This window comes from Ylistrum balloti, unplaced genomic scaffold (genome assembly GCF_031769215.1).
Source record: "Ylistrum balloti isolate Yb309-2 unplaced genomic scaffold, AGI_CSIRO_Ybal_v1 Utg370532, whole genome shotgun sequence".
NCBI classification, from domain to species: domain Eukaryota; kingdom Metazoa; phylum Mollusca; class Bivalvia; order Pectinida; family Pectinidae; genus Ylistrum; species Ylistrum balloti.
This window is the reverse complement of record NW_026782339.1, coordinates 449,789-471,488: the sequence shown is the minus strand read 5'-3', so window position 1 is coordinate 471,488 and position 21,700 is coordinate 449,789. Positions and strand designations below refer to the sequence as shown.

General features: G+C 34.3%; 1 protein-coding gene across 1 annotated transcript in view; it reads left to right on the top strand.

Moving 5' to 3' along the window:
• LOC132555976 (eIF-2-alpha kinase GCN2-like) overlaps nucleotides 1–15,485 on the top strand; it is a 29,526-nt gene extending 14,041 nt beyond the window's left edge. The window contains exons 20-38 of the mRNA XM_060220363.1: nucleotides 445–612; nucleotides 1,015–1,167; nucleotides 1,513–1,749; nucleotides 3,052–3,249; nucleotides 4,491–4,642; nucleotides 5,458–5,524; nucleotides 5,796–5,912; nucleotides 6,849–7,001; nucleotides 7,414–7,494; nucleotides 7,708–7,842; nucleotides 8,476–8,589; nucleotides 10,177–10,311; nucleotides 11,779–11,865; nucleotides 12,283–12,377; nucleotides 13,411–13,579; nucleotides 14,201–14,311; nucleotides 14,663–14,715; nucleotides 15,007–15,075; nucleotides 15,352–15,485. Coding sequence (XP_060076346.1) covers nucleotides 445–612; nucleotides 1,015–1,167; nucleotides 1,513–1,749; nucleotides 3,052–3,249; nucleotides 4,491–4,642; nucleotides 5,458–5,524; nucleotides 5,796–5,912; nucleotides 6,849–7,001; nucleotides 7,414–7,494; nucleotides 7,708–7,842; nucleotides 8,476–8,589; nucleotides 10,177–10,311; nucleotides 11,779–11,865; nucleotides 12,283–12,377; nucleotides 13,411–13,579; nucleotides 14,201–14,311; nucleotides 14,663–14,715; nucleotides 15,007–15,075; nucleotides 15,352–15,409 — 2,352 coding nt within the window. The 3' untranslated portion in view covers nucleotides 15,410–15,485. The remainder of the gene's footprint in view (nucleotides 1–444; nucleotides 613–1,014; nucleotides 1,168–1,512; nucleotides 1,750–3,051; nucleotides 3,250–4,490; nucleotides 4,643–5,457; nucleotides 5,525–5,795; nucleotides 5,913–6,848; nucleotides 7,002–7,413; nucleotides 7,495–7,707; nucleotides 7,843–8,475; nucleotides 8,590–10,176; nucleotides 10,312–11,778; nucleotides 11,866–12,282; nucleotides 12,378–13,410; nucleotides 13,580–14,200; nucleotides 14,312–14,662; nucleotides 14,716–15,006; nucleotides 15,076–15,351) is intronic.
• Nucleotides 15,486–21,700: the final 6,215 nt, after the last annotated feature.

Sequence of the window (21,700 nt, the reverse complement as noted above, 5' to 3'; positions counted from 1 at the left end):
CTTCTGAAACTTCTTTCATAAAGCCTCATACGAAATGAAAGCTTATTTTTGATTCTATATATACCTATTAGTATGAAAATATTTTGGGCCACAATAGCTCCATTGGTAAACCTTAAACAAACAAGACATTGTATTAATATAACAGTGTAACCTATAGATTTACTTAGAAATAATAAAATTATAATTGCCATAAGTTTTATTTTCTGCAATGTAACAGGATGTCTTTATAATTTTTATGAATTTGTAATTTATAATTGAAAATGATCAAATGAGAATGTGAACCATTTAAGCATGATGCTAATGAGATAATCATTGTAGATTGTTTTGAATCATAAAATTAAAACCAGTGAATGAATTTTGATTAATTAAGAACGTAAATAACATTTGCAATATATTTATGACACATCTGACTATAAAAATTTGAATGTGTAACTATAGCAACAGAGTGCCTTGATGGACGTGTCCATGCTGACCAACAGCCTAGTGACAGAGAGTCACTACAATTCACAGTCAGGAAGTGTCGGGGATGGTCATCTGACCGGTAAGGTGGGCACAGCCCTGTACGTCAGTCCAGAGATGATGACTGGGGAGAGCAAGATCATCTACAGTCAGGTATAGTGTTGAATAAAGAAATGAAATAAAATTTGAATTCAGCTAACAAATTATCAAATAAATTTCACATCATATTTTTTAACATATGATGCCGTGATTAGGCACTTAATTTGTCTGTGATGCTAACAGCTTTGTTTTTTGACAGTTTTAGGTTTTGTGGAAAAGGATAAGGTTATCTAGTGTCATTTGTCTTAAAATATATTTTGATGTTTAGAAATCAATGGAGTATGATTGTGAGTCTGGTGTGACATGATGGACACAGTTTACTGTAACTTGGAATTTCAGTGTTTCAGATTATTATTCAATATTGTATTCAGTTTTGGAGTTTTGTAACAAAAAAGTCCATATCTAGAACAATATGTAACACTGATATATGATAGAAGATAATCCCTTTGTTTGTAGAAAGTGGACATGTATAGTATGGGAATCATCTTCTTTGAAATGTGTTATAAACCTCTCCCTACCGGGATGGAGAGAGTCAAGATCCTCAGCAATTTACGACTCCCGGAAGTCAAATTTCCTGATGACTATGATCAGGTCAACTTCGAAAATCAGGTTAGAATCTTACCATAGCTAATACATGAATGTGAGTTGATCAGAAATGTGTCATTTAGTTGAATGGTAGATGGTATTTATTAAAATTTGAGAAGAGTAAAATGTCTATTTTTCACAAAAAACAGGATGGCAAAGGACTTCATGAAAATGTATGAATATAACTTGGAAATCATTCCATCAAGTAGCTTAAGATTTTTTTTTCTATCAGTTAAAAAGATGGAATGGGCTAATTTCGCTTCACATTCCTAAAAGAATATATTTTGTGATCTTTACTGGTGAAATCTACGACAAAAATGATTTACAAATTCGATATATGTTTTACATACACTATAAATTCTATTGCAGACCAACATAATTAAATGGCTGTTAAATCATGACCCTAGTAAGCGACCGACCTCTACTGAGCTGTTGCAATCACCATACCTACCCCCTCCACAACTGGAGGAGGCAGAACTCAATGAAGTATTAAGATCTACGATCTCCAGCACCAACAGCAAGGCTTACCGACGTATGATAGGGGCTCTCTTCTCACAGACGATTAACTCAGTCGTTGATGTGCTGTATGATACAGACTATCATAAAGTATGGCTGCTCTGTCATTCCTACAGAAGAATAATTCACAGAGAATAAAATAACGTTATGTAACTGAATTTTATTGTCTGCTGATAAATATAGTGAAAATTTGAATCAGTTAAACTTGAAAAAATTGGTCACTATTTCCAGCTATCCATTCCATTGTTAAAGTCAATATTGTTATGTAAAATTGCAGCTGCCCAACATAATTTCATTTGATTTTGGACTTCCATAAAACAAATTTTACATGGGATTTGGGCATATTGATTTTTTAGAGACAAATTTTCATTTTGAGCTCACCTGGCCCGAAGACCGAAGTGATCTTATGCCATGGTGTGGCATCTGATGTCTGTTCCCCGGTATAATTTTTTCCATTTAAACGACTTCTTCTTACTAACCGACAAACCAAATGTCATGGTATTTGGCTGGTGGATTGCTATGGCAAAGCCTAAGAGGTTTTGTGAAAAGAAATAACTAACCAAGCATGGTATTTTACTGATAGATTCCTAGGATGAAGCCAGTAAAAGTGAAAAGAAATGACCTTGTCCCTTATTCAAAGGCACAGGGGTCAGATATGTTAAAGCCTTACAATGACTTCTTCTGACTAATCAAAAGGCCTACAAGATGGTATTTGGCTGATAGGTTCATGACAATGCTTGCCAAAAAAGGATCAAATTTGTTAAAAAACTTAGAATGCTTTCTTCTGACTGACCATAAGGCAGAGAAGCATGGTATTTTGTATTTGGCTGATAGGTCTCTGGAATGAAATGACATTGTACCATATTCAAGGTCACAGAGTAAAATTGTCAAAATGCAAAAATGACTTCTCCTGGTAACCAAAAGTCTGAGAAACAGGATATAAAGCAGAAAGGTGTTGTTAGGTCTAAACTTGACTAATTTCGAGAAAAAAGGGAATGACATTTACCTGTAATCCAGGTGATAACTGTCACTGTTTAGAGTTGAACATTAGAAACTGTTTATTATGGAAATTGGTTAAAATTGATTGGATATGCCCACTTTGAATGCCAGTGGTTTATATGTTACTGTATTGGTGATGAACACGGAGTCCAGTTTTAATGAACATTGATCAGGTGGGCAATTTCGGCCCATTGGGCCTGATGTTGTCTATTTCTGTTATTGCATATTTTCTTGCAACTAAATGTAATAAAACTCTACAGTGTTTAATTAGTTTTTTGTTGGTGTTAGTCTGAACTAGAAAGAAACAACAAACGCAGGTCTATAAAAGTGAAAAAAAATTGTAAACATTTTACAGGGTCGCTAAGCAACAGCATTACTTTTACTATTTCATAGGGGCCGCTGAATCTGAAGATCACCCTCATCCAGCAGCTTGTGAGAGAGACACTGATACGCTTATTCCAGAAACATGGTGCAGTACAACTGACAACTCCCTTGCTCATGCCGAAGTGTGGTGTTTATGGGGTCAGTGATGCCTACACCTGTCTCATTGACCATAGTGGTCAGCCTATTGCTCTTCCTTTTGATCTCAGGGTGAGTACTAGCTAGATCTTATTGTCCCACTGATCACAGTGGTCAGTTGTCCACCATTTGCTTTGATCTCAGGGTGAGTACTAGCTAGATCTTATTGTCCCACTGATCACAGTGGTCAGTTGTCCACCTTTTCTTTGATCTCAGGGTGAGTACTAGCTAGATCTTATTGTCCCACTGATCACAGTGGTCAGTTGTCCATCTTTTCTTTGATCTCAAGGTTAGTACTAGCTAGATCTTATTGTCCCACTGATGACAATGGTCAGTTGTCCATCTTTTCTTTGATCTCAAGGTTAGTACTAGCTAGATCTTATTGTCCCACTGATGACAATGGTCAGTTGTCCACCTTTTCTTTGATCTCAAGGTTAGTACTAGCTAGATCTTATTGTCCCACTGATCCGTGGTCAGTTATCCACCTTTTCTTTAATCTTAGGGTAAGTGTCTGATGCTGTAAGATTCCATTTCCCCAGTGACCACAGTCATCACTTTTTTCTGTGATCTCTGTAATTTTCTTTAATTCTCTGGGGTAAGTGTGTAACTTGACGACCTGTCCTGTTGATCACACAAGCCAGTAAATCACTTTTCCCTTTGATTTGAGGATAAGTATTGAACTAGATTCCACTATCCTGCTGACCACAACGATCAAGTGTTAACTTTTTTTTTATCCCATGATAATTATCTAACAAGATTCCATTATCCTGCTGACCACAGTGATGAGTCGGTCATTCTTCTCTTCCATGTAAGAGTATCTTACTCAATCTCATTTCGCTGCTGACCACAACACTGAGCTGGTCACTCTTATTTTTGAACTCAGGGTAACTAAGCATCAGACCAGATCCCATTGTTCTTGATACAGTGGTCAGTTCATTATTTGTCTCCTTGACTACAGAGTCTTTTGTAAAGACCTGCTCAGATTTTATTGACCGTAGTAACCTAGGTATGTAAGTACAATGATATACTATACCTATATGTACAATGATATACTATACCTATATGTACAGATATATATTATACCTATATGTACAATGATATACTATACCTATATGTACAATGATATACTATACCTATATGTACAATGATATGCCTATATGTACAATGATATACTTTACTTATATGTACAATGATATACCTATATGTACAATGATATACTGTACCTATTTGTACAATGATATACTATACCTATATGTACAAATATATATTGTACCTATATGTACAATGATATACTATACCTATATGTGTTTTAGGTTCCTTTCGCTCGCTATATTGCTCGAGGGGGAGTCCAGCACCTGAAGCGTTTTTGTATTGACCGAGTTTACCGAGAGAAGATGCACAGTATCCAACATCCAAGAGAGATAACTGAGTGTGTTTTTGACATTGTGACACACAACCAGGGAAAGTGAGTATAAATCATCAGCTTTAAACAGTTTTCTCCCCCTTCCTCCCCAACAGTTTAAAAAAAAAATTCACAAAATGTATGGTAAAGCCGCTCTTAGTTGAAGTAGCATTGTTTGAATACCCCATATTTGTCAAACTGACGTTTTGTTCCCGACTGTATCCTCATATATATTCCTTATTACTTAACCTTGGACTCCTTGTATTGTTCTTTGCCTAATATCAATTCCTCTCCCTTTATATATAAATCAATTGTTGTTATACAAATCTTTTTTGTGTAAAACAAATTACAAAATGGCAAATATTTAGCAGAAGGGAAGGGATGAACTAGCCAAGACATGCCATTTATGTTTATCAGGTAATGAATTATGGTAGTGGATGAGGTTGATAACACAATAATAACAAAGAATTCACATTTTACTTTGAATTTGTTGAAATAAGATGATGCAAAATAATTCTTCATTCTAACATCATTCTAAGCAATCTGCTTACTGCACATTTTATTTTGCTGTGAATGGCAAATTTTACACATCTTTCTTGCGTAAAATTCCAAACATTGAAATTTTAAAGTTTGTCAAAATTAATTAGACTGGTGTAAAAAAAGAGTATTGAACATGTCGTTATCACTGTCTGGCGGTCTATGACCAACCTCTGATTACTGAAATCCCTGTATACTTGAACTTTTCACATAGTCCCTAAAAGTTTGTCACATCAGGGTTTTGAAGAATTTTGATTTTGATTATCTGCTTTTCAATCAAACTGAACGTCCCAATGACAATACTTAAGTTGGTTAAAACTTCACAAATTAATTCCCTCCAGCTTGATTCCTGATGCTGAACTTCTGGTTTTGGTCCAAGATATCATCAATGAATTTCCAGCTCTACAGGTAAAGTTTGGACTGATTATTACATTACTAACCTGATCGTAATTAATCGGAACCACCACTAATACATATACATAATTGTATGAGCCATATACTAATTACTTACATCATGACTCTGTGGATAGGTGTTACTGAAGGCGACATCAGAATCAGTCCACTTGTAAACAATAAGAACATTGTTTGCACACTAGCTTTCTAACAAAGAGGAATCAAATTGTTGGGTGTGATAATTAGGTTGATGAGTTTGTGAATAATCTTTGGCTTTCCTTCACAGGCAAGGAACTATTATGTGAGGATAAACCATGTGTTGATTCTACATGCGATCCTGTCTCATTACGGTGTACCAGATGACCTCAAGGACGAGACTCTGCGTGTTCTGACTGGAGTCAAGGTCAGTAGATAAGTGACCTGATATTCAGTGTAGCGTACATTTAAAGGATACTAAAAGGTTATATGAAATTGACATCAGTATGTTAAATTCCCTCAGACTCTACCATACAATGAACATTGTAACAAAATCCATCAAATTGAAGGAACATGTTGGCTCCATCTTGGAGATGCCGTTTGTCTGTTGTTTTATAGCCAATTTATTTATATCACAATGGTATGTAGCCTAGATCATAGAGTCTCTTGTAAACTGCACATATTTATTTGGGCCATATCACTTTGATAGAATTTTCCTCCCATCCCCGTTTCACAGAGGGAGCTGTAATTTATTTATATATGTAAGGCCTGTTCCACATCCCAGCTGTTCCCCTGCACCCTGTAAACCTGACCTTTGGCACTGCTGTGTTCTGCAGTGGAAAATACGCCACAGGCACTTTCATACAGTACATACCAGTTCATACAGACCTATAGTATTAATAATGTCCATTGTGTTGCCATAAATAGACACAAAAATGAATACAAATGTATACCAGTCTACGCTCTTTGTCAACACTATTTATACCCCCTGCAACAAAGTTGGAAATAGAATCAATCGGTTTGTCAGTCCATCTGTAGGCAAAATTTATCCAGCTATGCATTTGCTTAGTTTACAACAGATCTTTTTAAAATTTTGTGAGAATGGCCAGAACATTATAGAGATGTACCCTTGAAGGGAATTTTTTTCATGGAGTTCTGACCAAATTTGGTATATACAGGTCTTTGCATCTGTGGAGGGTATTAGTTATCCTCAGGATGACAGCTGTAGATAAGGTTACGTTTTGTACACTGAATGTGAGCACCTTTGTTTTGCCACAGGTATATATTTCAATTCTATGAATTCAAACTTTTTTCCTTTGTTGTTTCCATCAAAATGGTAAATAAAAGTTATCTCACCTGCCAGATTGAAAGCCAGAACAAATCCCATATGAAGGCACTTAATGACCTTGGTCTGAGTGAGTCAGTGACCAGCAGTGTCCTGAGTGCCCTGGAGATGGAAGGGCCATACAAGAAAGTGTCCAGTTTCCTTCGAATCATTACTAAAACCAAAGGACAGGTAATAGCACTGAACTCTTTTCACTGATCTGACTTCTATTATATACCTGGTATATGTGTAAATGATGTAAACTGATCTGTCAGGTGTGATGTTATAATGTCCTTTGCAAACGTTTTTATAGAATTCTAAGTAGACTTGCTTTTAGCCAGGAATATATTAAGATTCAAGTCTTTTGGCAGCGACAAATCACAACTTTCTTTTTATGTTACTAGGCAACCACATTGACCAATCAGGATCATTTGTTTCTTGTTTATGTTACTAAGCAACCACATTTACCTTTTAGAATAAAATGTCTCTTGTTCATGTTGCTAGGCAACCAAACTGACCATTTAGAATCAAATGTCTCTTGTTGAAGTTGCTAGGCAACCTTATTGACTAATTAGAATCAGTTGTTTCTTGTTCATGTTACTAGGAAGCGACGTTAGCCAAGCAAGGGATACATGAAGTGGAGGCAGTGATAGGACATGCAGAGGCCATGGGACTCAAATTACCTGTATGTGCTCTCATCTATAAACTGTTTTTGAAGAATATGTCAGTTTATATCATGATAGTATATCTTTGGGGAAAATGCATTTTTATGAAAAAAGTTTTTCGCAGCTTGGTAATACTTAAACAGAATAAATCAAGGATTGTTACTTTTTTCTACAAAACAACACTACATGTATCGTTTCTTGTTGTATAATTTCTTTACTTACCTTGGTTACAGATTGTGTTCAGTCTAGGATGTATCTACAATACACAGCAGTATTCTGGTGTCATATTCCAAATTGTGTTTGACTTGAAGAGGAAGAAGCGCACTATCCCAGACCTGATAGCTGCGGGGGGCAGATATAATGGACTGGTAAACATTCCAATTCTAACAAAATTATTTTCTTGTTCTTTATTTTTTCTCACCTGTGACAAAAAGTCACACAAGCAAGAGTAACTTGATATTTTTCAGCTGAGTTGTTGCTAACATTTTACTTTATAAAAGTTATGTCTTTAGATCCTTTGCTCAAATTGTCTGATTCCAATTTAAACCAAACTTGGGAATATACAATAGCTAGATCACATCTTCGGCATCTCAACACATCAAAAATTTACAAAATGGATTTAAGATTTTATGGTCCAGTATGTCTAGGAAGTCGGAATGGTGGTTGATTGGAAGGGGGATATAGATTTTAAAGTATTTTGCATTTTGCTTAAAATGACCATATTAACAAAGTGGGACAGATGAGACAACATATAATTATGATAATTTTTGCTTACTGTGGGTCTACCTTTATTGATTGTTGAATTTTTTAAGTCATTGAACAGCATGAAATGATTACATGAGAAATAGACCTGTCTGTAGTGCAATTTACTTTTCCATCCTTGGAATTTTTCCAAACTACCACTATTTTAGTTGCAATAAACTTGAAACCTATATAAATTCTGACTGATGGAAAGAGCTCGGTTGTGTAGTTGACTTTACAATATTATGTGTCCTTGACAGGTGAAGAAGTTCTTGTCTCCACTACCTTCCAGCTCCACACCTACTGGTCATTACGCTGCCGGGGTCAGTATTGCCTTCGAGAAGATTGTAATGGCAGTCGGGGAAAACAAGGAGGTAAATTTGAGCTTAAGGCAATGGATTAAGAAAACAAGCTAATAGTTTTCATTGCAGATTGTATTAACAGTCCGGGTACCTCTAATTATTGATTGTGTAACCATGATGTACTGTAAGTCAATTTCATATGTAAAAATCTAGCCCAGATAATGATCCTTCATGAGGTCAATGACCACAATTAACCTTGACAGGAAAATGACATTAGAAACACTAGTGTGATCCTGAAAAATCATCTGATTAGATTGTTACTGGCGTCATCAATCCTGAACAAGAACATGCACACAGATGATTCGTAATTAAAGAGTTTTTTGTATTCTAGAGCTTTTTTTGTATTAGAATAGGGATAATCCTACTTTGTTACAGAGAATGGTCATTATTATTATGACATTAGGGCCATCAACAGGTAAATACAGAGAAAGGAACTCAATGCTGTTTTAATTATGATGTAGAATAATGGCAAATTTGACCCAGACATCAAGTTTCAAATACATGATTGCTTATTTATCAAGATTCCTAATAATGATTCATGCTTTGAACATAAGTATTCTGTAGCACAAATTTAATGATCTTACAGTATCATCGTGACCTATTGCGATCACCTTCATCTGGTATCATTAACATTTTCGACTTCTTCTCAAAAACCCCTGGTCCGATTTCGATGAAATTTTGCAGAAACTTTCCTTGGCCCAAGATTAAATCAATTGTGAATTATACAGTCACTAAACCCCAGGGGCCTGAGAGATGGGGCCAAAAGGGATCAAATTTACTCGGATTTTAAAAACCTTTTTAAGACCCAGATACAGTAGAATCAAATACTCTTCATGAATGGAAGCATCTTAAGGTGCTTTACTAAAATTATGATTTCATGGCCCCAGGGTCTCACATATCCTGTTGGGGAGGGGGAAAAGTTTACTATAGTTCATTTAGGAAAACAAATTTTTGAGAATAATTTGTTACATTTCCATTGGAAATATCTCAAACTTAGTTAGAATTATAAGTGAAGGATGACGACTTGATGGTATGCCCATTTTGATACTGACTGACCCCCAGGGGCTGATGGGCGCGGCCAAAAGGGGTCAAATTGCATTTTTGAGCTTAATGTTGATTATTTCCCACTGGAAAAAAATGTTATAAGAATTATCAGTATATGAAGACTGTTTTGATGGTATGCATGTATTGACACTGTCTATATTCATTGTCTCAATTTCTGTTTCATGACACTTGTTAACTACCCTTCAACATTTATATTCAATATTGCTTATCTCAGGTGACTGTCAAGGCCGCTAGACCTTTTGTTATTGTTGCAGTTTTATTATATTGTGGATCATGTTTACATGTGGCTTATTATTACAAAATAATAACAGTAATAGTTTTTAAAATTTTCTTGGTCCCATTCATGAACCACCAAATAGCATTCCTGTGTAAAGAATGGGTTGTACAGTATTTACTAGTAGCTTCATCGTAAGCAGTATCACTGTAGTACTTTCATACAAGGATTTATGTACAAAATTTCTGATTGCTCTCACCAAAGAATATTATATGTGATACCCACTAATATTTGTCATGAATATCATCTGTTTCAAACAGTTTCATCCACCTGGTCCATTTGATGTTCTTGTGTGTACGATTGGCTACAACCCGATGCTGAAGGAGAGGATGGGCGTGGTCAGGGACCTCTGGGGGGCGGGGCTTAGGGCTGATATACTACTGGATACACTCCAGGTAATAAACAAAACAAGTAACTTTAATTATTCTAGGTGTATAGGCTATTAATCCTCTCAAACAAGGTCGTTCATGTAACTGCATATAGTCATGTCCTGTTATGGCTTCCTTTTCAAAATTTAAAGAAAAAAAGAAAAATTCTTTATTTTCTCTGTCCTACATCATTTAGCTAAACATACACTATGACTACTATGCAGACTTGTTATATTAGGTAGATAATATCTCATTCATGGTTGTCAGTGTGTCAAGAGAAACAGGATTCTGCGAAATACATTATTGTATCATTTTAGACTGAAATATGGAATAATGAAAATTTTGTGGCTAAAACCTTCTAAGAACAGTGAATATATTTTGAAGGATTGATTTTAAGTGAAATGAACAGCAGCACTAAAGTGGTTGTTAATTTGTGTTTTTTCATGATTCTGACCTCACTATATGCTTTTACTGCAATGACAGTTGTGAACATCACACAGGGTCCCATTATCTATGTTGATTGAATATCATGGCTCTAGTACACAATAAGATTTTATTCTGTGTCCATTCATTAATTAACCTCTTAACACAATGTAAACAGCAAATTTTATCCTTTTGTCAAGTGTCTTTGTGAAAACGTTTCAAATTGTGACATGGGGCTATAATTCCTTACAGTACATGTGAATTCTTTGGTCAAATCCCGAGATGTCAGTGACTGTGGTTTCATAGATAAGGGTCAGTCATTCATCATAAAATTTGATTCATAAAATTTCAGTTCATAAAGGAGTTAGTTTGTAGTGTTGTATAGGAATAAAATTTGAAACTGGGAAAACATAATGAAAACTGAATCACTGTAGTTTGATACTAGAAGTTTGACTTAAATAAATGGAAAAAGGATGGGAATGGTCACTGACCTCCGGAGGGGTGGTACATAGGGCTGATGATCTACTAGATAGAGGGAAGAAAGTAAGGAGAATGGGTGGGCAGGAATCTTGGAGGAGAGATTTACTCCACAGGCAAAAAAGAAAGAAGAGAATGGATGTGGTCAGAGACAATGTGGGAGGGTGAGGGTGGTTGTGTTGGTCGTTTAGGGCATACTAAAGATAATATTCTAGAAATCAGTATGTACAGTGAGACCTTGACGAGGAGCTGGGAGGAAGGCAGGAATAAGTCCCCCTTTTCTACTGTACTATATATATTATAGATATCTGACTTTGTGAGTATAAAGGCTGTTAGTAGGGACAGTATATCACATAGTTTATGTTCATTAACATAAAACTGTATAAAACAGGCCATGCTGATAAGGACAGACATCGAACCTGTTTCTATATCAGTAGCATACTGTAGTTTTATTGTGTGTTAAATATTGTGAAGTGTTTTCTGCTCTTACATGTGTATCATTATGTGAGGAAGTGTTTTAATGAACAAAGACTTATGGAAAATGTGTCAGCTGAGCCTACTAGCTTAAATTGTGTTCTGTATTTCTGTTTGCAGAGTATAGAGGACATTCAGGAGTATTGTCGTACCGTAGGAATCACTTATCTAGTCATCCTGAAGGATGCGGACACTGGCTGTGTCAGGGTAATGTTATAAACTCATTAAAAACAGCACTAAAACACCTCTCAGACATGTTGTTGGATATGTGTGTCTTAAACTCTGTGTGTGTTTTCACATAGTTAACATATTTCACTGAAGTTAATACAATCCTTAAGGATATCTGAAAGATTTTTAGTATTATTATTAATTTTTTTTGTTTTGAAGAAGGGGAACAATACTGACCCACTTAGCATGGTTGTCGGGCGTCTGTACTGGAAATACTGTTATTGTGGTAGTTACCAGAGTTATCAAGCTCTTGGACTAACCCAGTCCCATTGTATTTCTTCATGTTTATTTAAAATAAGGTCATTTACAGAGTTATTGCCCTTCTCAACCATCTTCTTTTGAAAAAAGAGACTATGATAATGTTATTTTCTCTCCTCTTTTTTTTTATCAATTTAGGTGCGTTCAATAGAAAGAGAAAGAGTGACAGAAAAGAAAATTAACATTCCTGATCTACCTGATTACCTCCAACCAAGGAACCAAACTTCTAAAATGTAAGTCTACAGATCATATCTCATTTTCTCTGTGAATTTTTCATGGTCTGAATTCATCAGTTCAATTAAAAGATACATTTTGGTTTATGATTAATGATAACATCTATCCATTAATGTCTGTCTGATCACTCAAGAGAAGAAATCTCATAATTTGTCTGCCATTGTAATTGGATTAATATAGAATAAAGAATTGAATCTTTACAGCATGTACATTTTAAAAGACTATTTGAATAGATGGAGCTTGCAATTAAGTCCAGTTTTAAGAAGCAATTTATGTTCTGATGTAATTTTTAATTGCTTATGTTTATAAGACCTATAACAGTGCCACACTGTCCTGTCTTTGTACATACATAACACCAAAGTTTGTCAGCATGCAAACAGCCTCCTTCCTTGAGGGATTCTCATGAAACTTCACACACTTATAAAATATCTAAATTTCTTGGAATGGACCCAAGGTTATGGATTCAAAGTCATTTACTGTTATTGGCAATTCATCTGGGGATTTTCATCAAACTTCATACACTTTAAAAGACTCAAAATATATTAATTGAGTTTCAGAGTTGTTAGAAAATCATTGCCAGCACTATAGTTGCTTAACTCCTTTTAGTGATTTTCATCAAACTTCACACATTTTTAAAGTTCTTAAATGGCTTGAATTTCAGTGTTGCATCATTCTTTAACCTCACATACTTACAAAACAACCATAGACAAGTTTGGGTTTCAGGATTGTTGGGTCAAGGTCAAAGTCACATTTTTGAAAGTCATTGTAACAGATTTAGTGGCCTCATGCCTTCAAGCATTTTGATCAAACTTCACACACTTTCTCATGATCATAACACATAATTATATATTGGCCATTTCTAGATACCTATCTATTGTATTGTTTCATTACAATTAGTAACAAACTAACTGTATAATTTAATTTTTTGCCAAATTAACAACACAATCTTTATAAATTATTACAGTGTAATAGCGTACTGGGGCCAATAAGGAACATGTACCAGCAATTCATAGTATACTTGTTTCCTTACAGTGATCAAAATGAAATGCAGCAAAATCAAACCGGGAAAAGTTCATCTGCCATTTATCAGCCTCATTCTGAATACAGCCAATCCTCCTCTAATTTCACTATCAATTTCTCGTTTATAATGATGGAAGGTGGACGCATAGCAGCTAATCACCGAAGGAAACTGGAGTCTCAGGTAAACTAGAAAGCATCTAACCTAGAGAATATTTCTAAAATCTACACTGAAATATATATACTGGGAGTATTTATATGATAGTCAGATCAAAATGTTGTTACACTGAGATAGAGGTCTACATCTGCAAACAGGAGATTTGATGCATTCTACTTTCTACTGAGTTCAAAGTCAAGTGTCTTCATATATATATAACCCTAACAAAATGAACCAGTACATTGAACATTTCCTAGAATATTCAAGTTAATCAAGTACAATAATTCTAAGGAAAGCTCACCTGTTATTTGTTTGGTGCACTGGTATGGTACTAAGATGTGGCATCTGTGTAATTGGTAATAATTTTGTGGCCATTCTCTTTTAAGTGATCAGTCTACTTCAGCATTCAATATGACAATGAAAGGTGAATAATCATTTTGGTCGGGCATTTCTGAAGAAAAGTGTGTTTCTAATGATTTATTTAATTGATCTAATGTAATAAATATTGCCATTTCAGGCTCCATGACCCTGACTTATTTTTGCTGGAATGCTTTTTTAATGGATTATTTTTAAACTCCATCATAGATAAATAAAGTGAACAGTTAACTTAATTGATTTCTATACAATAATTACATTGTATATGTCCAGATCTTCAGTAAAGTGGCGTCCACTCTGTCCTGGGTACAGACCAAATCTTTTGAGGTGGTGTGTGTTGAGTTGACTTCAGCAGTATTAAAAGTCATAGCAGCATTCCTAGATGTGAGTAGAAGGACCTTCACCTTGATTACTCAGCATAAGTTTGACCTTCACCTTGATGACTCGACAGAATGAATCAACTTTCTTAGCTCTATTTTACATAGCTCTGTTTTACACAAGAAGTTTTGTCAGACTTTTCACTGATGATTTCTGTCTTAACTTTTAAGTCTAAATTTCAGGTAAAAATTCTGTGTCTTCATCCAAAAAAAAAAGGGATTTGAAAGCCCTTATAGAGACTGTAATAGAATGTGATTGTCAGAGGACTGTACTACATATTTATTTACAATTCCCATTTCTACTTTTTTGAATGGTACAAATAAACCAAAAATTGGCTTATTTTATTTCTTATTACAGTTTGACAATTCAGAAAAGGATTATGAAGATAGTGTGGCAGTAGTTATGGAAAAGTAAGCTGTAACTCATAGTTCATATCTCACATTTATGTTAAGGCTGTATACTACCTTACTATACTTTAGTTATATTCATTTTTGTATCATTCTTTACAAGGATTTATGTCAGAGTTGTCCCTGTTCACTTAAAAAAGACAGTTTTGATATATTAGAAATAATTGTTACAGTCAAGTTTTATTATATTTCATGTTGTTTTACAAAGCTTTGTCAAAGAGATGCCTCATACATCTTAAAGATATTTTACAGTTACATAAAGGATTATCAAATTAGTGTGTTTCTTTATTTTAGGTTACAAAGACACCGAAAATACCTCAGTAAAATAACTGACCAATTATATCAACTTAAGTTTGAGAGACAGTAAGTAGAACATACAGCAGATTTTCTCAGTAGGAAATAAAAAAGAGTTTTCAATTTCAAACATAGTTTTGATATTTAAAGGCTTTCGATGAAAATGTAATAATTACTTGTAACTAATGTTCCATTAGGACTGAATCAAACAAAATCAGATTAATTTCTTAAATGGCTATATTCATTGATTGTATAAGCCTCAGTTAAATACACATCATTATCATTATTTTGACATCACTTATAAGGTTGAAGTGCTTGTTAACTTTTGTGTTACTTCTGTTTCAGGTGCAGTTTTGTGGTTCTGTATGGTAGTAAGGATGATAGCTTAAGGCTTCTCCTGTAGCTCCAATTATTTATCTCTTCAAGAGAAAACATTTTTGTCATGTGACCAGTGCCATGTGATGGCTCATGTGACTGTATTCTGATCATCATTGTTCATTGTTGTATGTAAGTGTGTATGTGCTGTGGGATCATAACAAGGGAGTAGATTTCAAAGTAATTGTTGTTTACCTGGAGATTTGTTTTATGATCAAATTTATTTTATCCTGTTTGGTTAGTATGACATATAACTGTGAGGTTGTTGTATGGAATGTAAGGTTGTTTGTACGAATTGTGAGGTTGTACGAGATATATACAATTTCTGCTAGATCTGTGATACTGCTGTATCAGAAACCTCTTATGAGAATAAGAAACAACTTCAATGTCTTCTAAAAACTAAATGGCTGCTATGTTGCTTAAGCTGGACACAAAGAAATATAAGAAAGTGTTACCTCACCCTTTTTTTGACTGCCATATCAGTGGATTAAAATCCTAATAAAGACATGTCTTTATATAGAGTGAAAAACGCTTATCTGAAATGTCACAGGATCGTATGGCTAATAATCATTAAATGATATTGCTCCAAATTCCAGGTTGACTTTTACTCCTACAACATAAGAAGCTGCTGGTCGGTCAGTTTGTTATCTGATGGTATTGTGCCTTCTGCAACCTCTTATTTTTAAACATTATTTCATTAATGCTTATTCTGTTCAGAAATTAAGACAGAAGGAAAGATTCAATTATATAAGAACTACATATAATTAGAGTTTATGGGCATAAGTAATCCCTTTTAAATGTTCAAATCACTATTATGTAGTATATAAATAATTATTCATCACTAAAGAAACTCCAGCTTCATTCCAGCACTTAATTTACTTAGCTTTCAAACATGGTAGTTCTGATCAATGCAAAATACAAAGGTGTGCACTATGCTAAATAGATACAAATGATGAAGGGAAATGAAGCAATTCTTTTTTAGTAAATCAACAGGACATTTTCTAACTTTTAGGGAGTGCTGATGTTTGGTCTGCTTCATGCTGGAAAAGGAGAATTAGTTATTTGTCCATTTTTGAATGAAAGAATTTTCAATTATGCCCTGTTAAAGATAAAATTTTATGCAAAAATTGTTTAATTTATCAACCTTTTAACTTTGAATCACTTTGGGAAGTGAGAGCTTACAAGACACCTATCATACATTTCTTGTCACGTAAGTTTCTAGCATTGTTGCAGAAGGTTGATGGTTAAAGTAGGTCCACATTTTTTTTTCGGAATAGACCATTACTACTTTCTGTCTATACAATGTGTAATAGAGAAACATAAACTTCTATTTTTTTTCTGGAATTTCAATTGGATTGACCTGTTGATTGTTTTGTTGTCTATGAAATTTCTTATGCTTCACTCATGGCTGAAACCCTACCTATAGGAATTCACATTCTGGTGCCTTCACTAGACTTCTGGTAACTTTAGATGAAGTTCAAAGATCACTGGTGGTCTCAGATGAACTCTGGTGAACTCTGTTGACCTCCAGTGACCTAAGATGACATCTGGTAATCTTCTGATAATCTGAGATAATCTCTGGTGACTTCTAGTGACCTCTGATGACCTCTGGTAACTTCTAATGACTTCTGGTGACTTTTGGTGGCCTTTGATGGCCTCCAGTGACTTTTTCGACCTCCTGTGACTCTGGTGACATCTAATGTTCCTTGGAATTCTCTGCTGTTTAGGGACATTCTCTGTTAACTACTGGTTGTCTCTGTTGATTCCTGTTAACTTTGTGTAACAGCTGGCGATGTCTTGTGAATTGTGCTTCAAAGTGATGTAAAGAAACATGTCATATGTATGTTACAGGAATTCAGCTGATGTGTGTAGCCTTTTATATCTATGACACACAAATATTTGAATTCCCTTGTGGTTGATAAAAAAAGAAAAAAACACGCACAACCAAATAGCTGATATGTTTTTGGCCTCCTAGCTGGAACCTGAAGGGACTATAATTCTGCATTGTGTCTGTCCACATTTCCATCCTTCCACTATCTTTTCCAGCCCCCATCTTCTACACAACTAATAACAGGAACTTAATACTTGGGTAATGGCTTCACTTTAGGTGAGGCAGTGTATCATGTGTCAAAAGTAGGTCACTCTGACCCCCATTTTGGCCTTTGGCCTGTATCATTGAAAAAGCTTTTCTGGGCCCTATCTTCTACACTTATTATCATGAGGACTGTATACTTGGGTTCACTTTGGTGAAGTTGTTTGTTGGTGGGAGGGGGCTGTAAATTGCTGAATCATCTTGTTTCTCTGAATAATTTTGACTGTTGCACAAAATCACTGAATGTTAAGTTACTGAAACATTGGTTGTCATATATACGTATATTTTGTTTTAATTTTAATTTAGTTTTGATAAGGTGTAGGAATGTATTTTATCAAAAATAGATTTTAGAAGTAAAAAGAGACAAATCTGTTATATGGTTGATATAACCCCTCCTTTAGCCCTAGTTTTTATTTTGTGTGAGGCAACTTACATATTTACCTTCAATTTAATTTGTTAACTAAGTGAAATCTTTCCATGTAAAATGATATTTTATGGGGCTCAAATTGCATGGTTTTCCAAAAATGGATATCCTTGTTGGCACTTGATTTCATGGATGAACCTTGCCAACTAAATCCACCAGCACTAAAATCTAAGTCCACTTTTATGTGTTTATCATTTTTTTTAAATACTTTGGTTTAGTGAATGAACAAACTCAAGGAAAATAAATCCCTTCACTAATATTAATGGTTTTACAGGTTCTTATAATATCTCCTATTTATCATCTTTGAAGTTGTATATATGCCATGAAAATAAAAACACCAAGGTGACAGATGCTGACCCTACAACACAATACATCGATAGACGAAACCTTGACATTAGAAACTGCATGTTTTATTTCATTGAGCCTTTACAGAGAAACTTTTTTCTTTTAAATTTTTCTTCAAGCTAGGACATGATATGATCTGTACAATTAGATGTCTTCAGATTTATTTTGTTCTTATTTTTACCACATATTATGTGTATCTACATATTTTGACTCAGGAAGTTTGGAATAAATCTCAAATTCTCTCTCTCTTTCACATTGAATTCTGTGATGGCAATATGTTTGTGTTAAGTTTCACTGTAGTGGGTGTTTCTGCAGTGAGAGTGTGTTTGTGATAAGTTTCACTGTATTGAGTGTTTCTGTGATGAGGGTGTGTTTGTGTTTAGTTTCACTTTAGGGTGCATGTCTCTATCCATATCTTTCGGATAAAGTGCAATAAGTGCTATGATAACCTTAAGTTTAAGATTTACTACATGTCAAATTCTATTGGTCAATATCTTTTCAGTGTCATACTTTTAGCATGTTTTTCATTTGATGTACTCTACTAATTTAGGATTGCTCTTATTAAAATTTTCACTGTTTGCGGTAATTCCTGATTTCATCATTTTGCTTACCTGGTTAGGCTCCGTAATACAAGAAAATTTGTGAAGATTCAATAAAACACTAAAACTTGGATGCTGTAAACTAAGAAAGCATACAGTATGCATAGCCTGTATATTTGTGTATATGTGTAGGCACATGTATTTGTTTAAAATCTGTGTATTACATTTAATATATTTAATTGTATTGACAGTTGTCGATATCAATTTGAAAAATATTCAACAATATTTTGTCAAGTCAAATATTCATTTTGAAAATATTGTGAAAAAAATATTTTCTTTTTTCTAGTTTGTTTGTTTGTTTTTTAGATTTTAACCCAATGGTGTTCAGTGGTGTTTCCTTAGTGGGATAAAATGTAATTGATTGTACAAAAAATTCTGCTGAAACCAGATATTTATAGAAGTATTGTCATCACATAATCAAAGCCAGTCTGGTTATTAAAAAAATTCTCAAAGTTTGACTTTGTGAGGAATTTCATATTATAGTGAAGGTTATGTGGAAAAACAGCTGTTTACCAAAATGTGTCTTTGTATATTTCTTGATATATTAAACCAGGAAGTTAATTTTTGATAAATTAATTGTTGGGAGGAATTCAGATGGAATGCTATATAAACGTATTGTATAAAAATATTTGTGATGAAAAGTTAAACCTGATTATATTGATACAAGACATTAAGGATATCTTGTATTATCCGACAAAATTTAATGTTCCCTCAAGTGAAACCAGACTATACTGACACCTCAAAAAATCAACAATGTTGTTTGATTGTTTGAATATGTTTCCTACACAAATGTAGATTAAATCATACCAGTATCTGATATAATTTTGTTGCACTGAAATATTTTTTCTGTTATTGACCCTGATTTCAAAGACACCATGTCTTAAATGGTTAAATGATTGTCTCCCCTGATGTCATTTTTGACAGGTTCCGCTGTGTCGTTAATCTAAGTGTCTGAAAATGTGATGTTGTAATTTGGGGTTTTACAGCAGGAAACATTTTGTGCCCCATACAAAAATCATACATGTTTGTTTGTCCATGTTTGCAATGTGAATGATACAGGCCCTATGAACCTCTTGTTATCTTTCTTCAACATAGAAGAGTGACTGTGTTTGTATTGATGACCAAGTTACCAATAAGAGATTGTTCTATTCATAAATAGTATTCATTATACATGAATAAAATTGGAAATATTTTGTTAACAATTGTTTGTTGTTAATGTCAATAAACATGTGATTATGTGATGATAACAAAGACAAAGATACCTGGTATTTTAAGGTCACTACTCCAGCTTAAAACCTCGGCAGATTTAAACCTTAGATCTGAAACATCATTTGGATGGGGAATTATTTCTTAAATTCAGAAAGTTGATTTGATCCCTAGGGACCTGGGGATAGGGTTCCAAAAGGGTAATACTTTGCTTCAAAACTCTATTCTTCGTTAATGATTGAATGGATTTCATTGGAATTTTGTCTGTGATAGGGGTTGCCTAATAATTTTTCAATTCAGAAAATTGATTCGAGTTCAAATTTGATCTGAAACGTTATTGCAGGTGTTTAACATTTCTTCAATTTAGTAAGTTGTTATCACCCTGAAGGGCTTGAGGGCAGTGCCTCAAAGGGGGAACTTTGACAATATTTTGCTTCAAAACACTCCTCTTTTTTAATGCCAGGTAGATTTCAACCAAATTTTGTCTGAAACATTTTTGCATGTGGGTTATCATTTTTTTTCAATTCAAAAAGTTGATTTTAACAGCTAGAGATGTGGGGTGGGGTCCCAAGAGGGAAAATTAATCAATAATATTGCTTCAAAATGCTACTCTCCCTTACGGCTTAAACGGATTCAAAGCAAATGTGGTACGAAACATCTTTGTGGGTTGGGAATCATTTCTTAAATTCAGAAAGTTGATTCAAACCATAGGGACTTCAGGGCAGGACCCCAAAAGGGGAAGCTAAAGAATATTGTACTCTGAAATGTTATTCCTTCTTCATATCTCAGTAAATTTCAACCAAATGTGGTCTGGAACATTTATCAGGGAGTGGCAATGATATCAAACAAGCAAAAACGATTTTTTTTCCTTGCTTTGGTCCAAAATCCAACATACATCATCTAAGACAAAAAGTCTGAACTACTGCTCAAGTTTCTTTCACACTATTGAGAAAATGTTTTGATTTTGATTTGTTAAGGAAAAGAAGGAGATAATATGTTGCTGTTTTACAGCCTGATCAAAACTTCAACATGATTGTAACATGGTAGTGCAAGTATTTTTTATAACAGAACCTACCTTTATGATACTTTCAAGGAATGTGTCGGGCCACCATCAGTGAATTCCGTGGTTTGTCCATCCATTCGTTGATTCTCAGATGACCATTAATGGTCATGGCCCTCTTGTTAGCCAATCCTCTATGGTTTTAGCTTATTTTTAAATCTACTGAAGTGATTTTCTTCAACCCTTATGGATATGTTTAGTAGGTGTGTTAGTTGTTTGATGAATTTTATCTTTCATCAGACATTCAAGATGGTTGCCAGAAGCTTTGAAATTTGTGACTTCCTGTTGCTTTTATTGATCTATCCTTTTTTCTTATTAAAAGCATTTCAATGAAATCTCAAAAAGACATGAATTATCTCTTTTCCTTGCAAAGAATACCAATATTTAATGAAGTTGAATAAAATACAATGATTATTATCTCCCCTTTTTTGTAATCACTTTGGTTTAGACATTATCTATTTCCATGTTACATGAAGGAATATATCTCACTCCTTGTCGGACATCACTGCCAGCTGTTGCTAATTAGCTTTGAATGATACTTATAAAATCTTAACAGTAATCTTCTGTTCTTTATGCTATGCTATAATATAAGT